At 41.7% G+C, this 4251-nt stretch overlaps 1 protein-coding gene across 2 annotated transcripts in view; it reads right to left on the bottom strand.

Moving 5' to 3' along the window:
• The window catches only part of epc2 (enhancer of polycomb 2), a 13567-nt gene extending 10286 nt beyond the window's left edge, over nt 1-3281 (bottom strand). The window contains exon 1 of one of the 2 annotated variants that reach the window (XM_076998310.1): nt 2826-3281. In XM_076998310.1, the coding sequence (XP_076854425.1) occupies nt 2826-2978 (153 nt within the window). In that variant the 5' untranslated portion in view covers nt 2979-3281. The remainder of the gene's footprint in view (nt 1-2825) is intronic. The other variant, XM_076998312.1, reaches the window with a different exon arrangement.
• Nucleotides 3282-4251: the final 970 nt, after the last annotated feature.

Here is a 4251-nt window from a genome sequence, read left to right as displayed (position 1 = left end):
TAGGAACATATGAAGTGTACCATATACTGTGTGAACATATAACAAAATATATAGTTTAAATTCAACACGCATACACACATACGTGTGTACACATATACACACACACACACACACACACACACACACACACATACGTGTACACATATACACAAACATACATGTGTACACATATACACACACATACTTCACTGACATTTTTATCCCCATCATGGAACTTCAGGGCGTTTTACATTTATTTTTAGCTCCGACAGCTGAAAAACACCCAGAGCGCAACAAGACCGGGTCTGGATCTCCACGCGTCACAGAATGTGGGACAGCCTGACGCAATATGATGAACAGAACTGTGAAGTTTCCATCATTCACTGGAAGCAAACTACTTACGGGGGTTAACTGGAGGCTACCGTCACAAACACTGTATTCCTCCAGTAACTGCAGCTCTGGGATTTCAATAGTTGGTTGAGACCGTTTAAAATTTTGATGTTTTGTTAACATTGTTAAATGTTTAATAAATTTGAGAAGTTTTTACATCCATTATCTCCTTTACTATTCACTCAGTACTGCTGAACTGTTGATTTACACCATTCATTGCATGAGCTCTTTGCGGTTCAGATCGTATTCGTATGCTAAAGCCATCCATGTCCCAGAAGCTGCTGGGAAAATGGCGAAATCGCTTATTTTTTTATTGATTACAGTGGAAAGGAGGATATTGCAAAAATGAACAGAGTTAGAGTATAAGCTGGTGAACAGACAGTAATAATAAGAACTCGTTAGCGGTCACAGAAGGGCACTGAATACACACACACACACACACGAAGACAGCGGTGGGATAAACTACAGCTGATGAAACTCTCTGCAACATCTTACACATTACCCAGTGCTTTTAACAGATAACACATCAATTACTAGGTACAGCCAATATGACTGGAAAAAGGGGTTTCGTCATTCATCATGACATTTTAATAGATCGGTATTGGCTACATTCAGGCCAATCAAATTTCAGTCTTTTGTTAAGGATTTTTAAATATACTAAACTCATGCTGTGTATGAGCAAGGATTAAGGACTTAATAATCTACTTAAAAATGTGTAGCAAACATTAAAATAATAAATAAAATTAGAGAAGAGAGAGTAAGAGAATGTGTCCCTGTGGTCGGCTGGTGCATGTCAGAAGAAATGTTTTTAAGGTACTTGTGTGATGTCAAAGCACGTTGAGCATTTACCCACCAAAGGACCATTTACATTAGTAACAATATTACACTATTCTGTAATAACATTATGAGATGGCAAGACACCAGATATCTCAAAATGGTACTCAATCACGTCCCAGGTGTTTCCACATGCATGATAAGTGTATATGTTAGGCTATATGACCCAAACAACAGTTGGTACAACTTACAATAGGAGTGTCCCAGTACAATTACAGGGTGCCCCCCCACCACCAAATAATTTTACAGCAGAGAAGAGCTTGTTAATGTTATATTGTCATGTCTCATCATCTGGGATTGGTGGGAACATTTACATTATTTTTAAATTGATTATTTATTGCAGACATGCAATATCTGATAGCCAAAGATAAATATTGGTACCTATTTGTATTGTGGGCCAAGAATATTGTATCGCCGCAAAATCAAACCCATGGACTAAAGTCTCATCTTGATTTTAAAAAAGTTTTTTGAATAAGACCAACATATTTCCATACTTCTCTTTAAATTCTCTCTTTTAGTTTCGCCGATACATTTGACACGAACGGGAGATAAGGGGGCTGTCCTTAATTTGCAGGGCCCTACACAGTGTGCGTATTGCGCAATACGTCTCTGCCTGTTTCTCTGGGAACCTTGTGCATTACACTACATAACTGCCAAGCCTGTGTCCTAATTGACTATAACTGCCTGCAGTGCAACTTTACATTTTGGATGTTCTTGTTAAGTAAATAATGAATGATCAATGGAAACAATATTTTTGCAAACCTATATCTACTCATTACAACATTGCAACTTTTACTGAAGATTGCTTAGATAGCAAATTAGTCAGAACTAAAGAACTTTTTGAGGTAGATTGTTTTAAATGATTCTCACATTATTCACACCACTTTAAATAGAATAACAATGAACATTTTCCACATTTCTCTAGATCAAAAGCTACTGTGACACGGGGAACATTCAGGACCACTCATGCGTCTAATTACTGTTGAAAAGAACATGCGTGGTGTGTGTGTGTGTGTGTCTATGCCTTTACACTGCAGGAACTTCAAACCACTTCCTATTCTTACAACAAAGTCTACTTCCTACATTTAATGGCTAGTTAGCTAAATGTCAATTTCAGTTTTTAAAAAATAAGATTTTTAAACTCAACAATTTTGCTTTAATAAATTCCACTGTAAAGAGGTCGAAGATAAATTAACACGCTGAGAAAGTATTTAGAAGAATACAATAACCCAGTGCACAAATGATGTAGCAGCCAGCAGCTCAGCCAGCCGCGTGAGTGAACGCAGCACGTTTTAAAAGCCCCGCTGAGAGCGGCGGCGCGCACGCACACGATGACGCACATACGTCAACCCCGACCCGCTTTACGCAAAACAACACGACGTCACAGTCCAGAGAAACCGACCACCGCCGTACGTACGTTTTCTTTGTGGACGCCATTTGCGTAAGAGTTGCGCGCCTCAGACCTAGGCGCCCAGAACGCACATCCTACGTACAAAATGGACGTACTGAAAGTAGTGAATGGGGTTTGCGCACATTACCTTGCGTAAACGAATAGTGAATACGCGCACCCTGCGGTAACCCCGGAGCCTTATCAAAATGTAATTTTAACACATTAAACATACCGATTCCTCTTCTTTTTCCATTCCAGTCGGCATCTGAGGCACGGCCCGGTTGATGGAGACGCAGTCGTTCAGGTCGGGGATGTCCCCGTTGCGGTATATGGGAAGAGGTTTGGCGGCGTCTAGCGCTCGCGCACGGAACGAGAGTTTACTCATTGTTTTTTCGCCGCTCACAAAAGCACCGAATGCGAAGGAAACATGGACGCAGCGCGATTTAAGCCGACCACTCGGTCGAGAAACACCGGCGACGCCGCTCTCTCGCCACGGCCGAACTCATCGACTCCCCCCGCGACCGAAATCCCGCGATACAGCCGAACTCTGGCGAATTACGGCGTCCTCGAAGCCTTTTTTCTGGGGGTGGTCCGCTGTCGGATCCACCGAAAACATGGCGGACATCGCCAGACGGCAGCTCGGCGATCCCGACAGTCAGCGCGAGACGTTCCAACGAGCGCGCGCGTGCGCGAGCCGCGGCGGTGCGCGAGACGTCCAGCGAGAGAGCGCGCGCGCACCTCGTGCAACGCGCGAGAAGAAATTCTTAAGGAAACGCGTGTTGGGGCGTAGAGGGAGACGCTGCTGGTGATCTTGCTGGTGCGTTATAATATCACCAAAAACAGTAAATAAATTGGGAAATATTATCCCCACCACTGTGTGCATACCCACTTTAGTCCATAATAATGCCATTTATATGATTTTTTACATTTATTTAACTGTTTGACTTTTGGTGTGTCTTTCATACAGGCTTACAAATGACTTCGCTCCACTATTCCAGACAAATTAGTTAACCAGTTCTAGATTATTGCAAAACTGTGTAAAACCAGATTGTAAAACTGGTTACCAGTTTACCATATATCATGGTTAAATAAAAAATCATGTAAGCCTGGCATTCATCAACAGACATTTACAGTGACAATATCAAAACCCAGAACTTTCAATTCTACCTTTTACCTAGTCTGATTGTGTGAATTATGTGTGACTTGTGTATTTGTGTGTTAACGGGCCGCCCAATGGAGGATGGGTTCCCTTTTGAGTCTTGGTTCTCCCGAGGTTTCTTCCTATTCTTCACCATCATAGGGAGTTTTTCCTCGCCACTGTCGCCTTTGGCTTGCTCATTAGGGTTCTGGACCCATAGTATTGTTAACCTTGTAAATCCTGTAAAGCTGCTTTGCAACAACTTGAGTTGTTAAAAGCGCTATACAAATAAACTTTGATTGATTGATTGATTGATAGTAGAACAATTTTAAATTAGATATAGAAGACACTGAAAAACTGAAAAAAAGATTCACCTTCCCCTTAAAAAACAAACAATAAACTAAATGACACTGAGTTTACATCAGTGTCTCTGAAACTACACCTTCCTGTAGGTGGAGCTGCGTGACCTTGGTTTTGACCCACGCATTACTCCACCAGTAGCACGAATCTCTGCACTGAT

The sequence above is a fragment of the Brachyhypopomus gauderio genome, chromosome 3 (assembly GCF_052324685.1).
Source record: "Brachyhypopomus gauderio isolate BG-103 chromosome 3, BGAUD_0.2, whole genome shotgun sequence".
Classification (NCBI taxonomy): Eukaryota; Metazoa; Chordata; class Actinopteri; order Gymnotiformes; family Hypopomidae; genus Brachyhypopomus; species Brachyhypopomus gauderio.
This window is presented reverse-complemented; position numbering and strand designations above follow the sequence as displayed.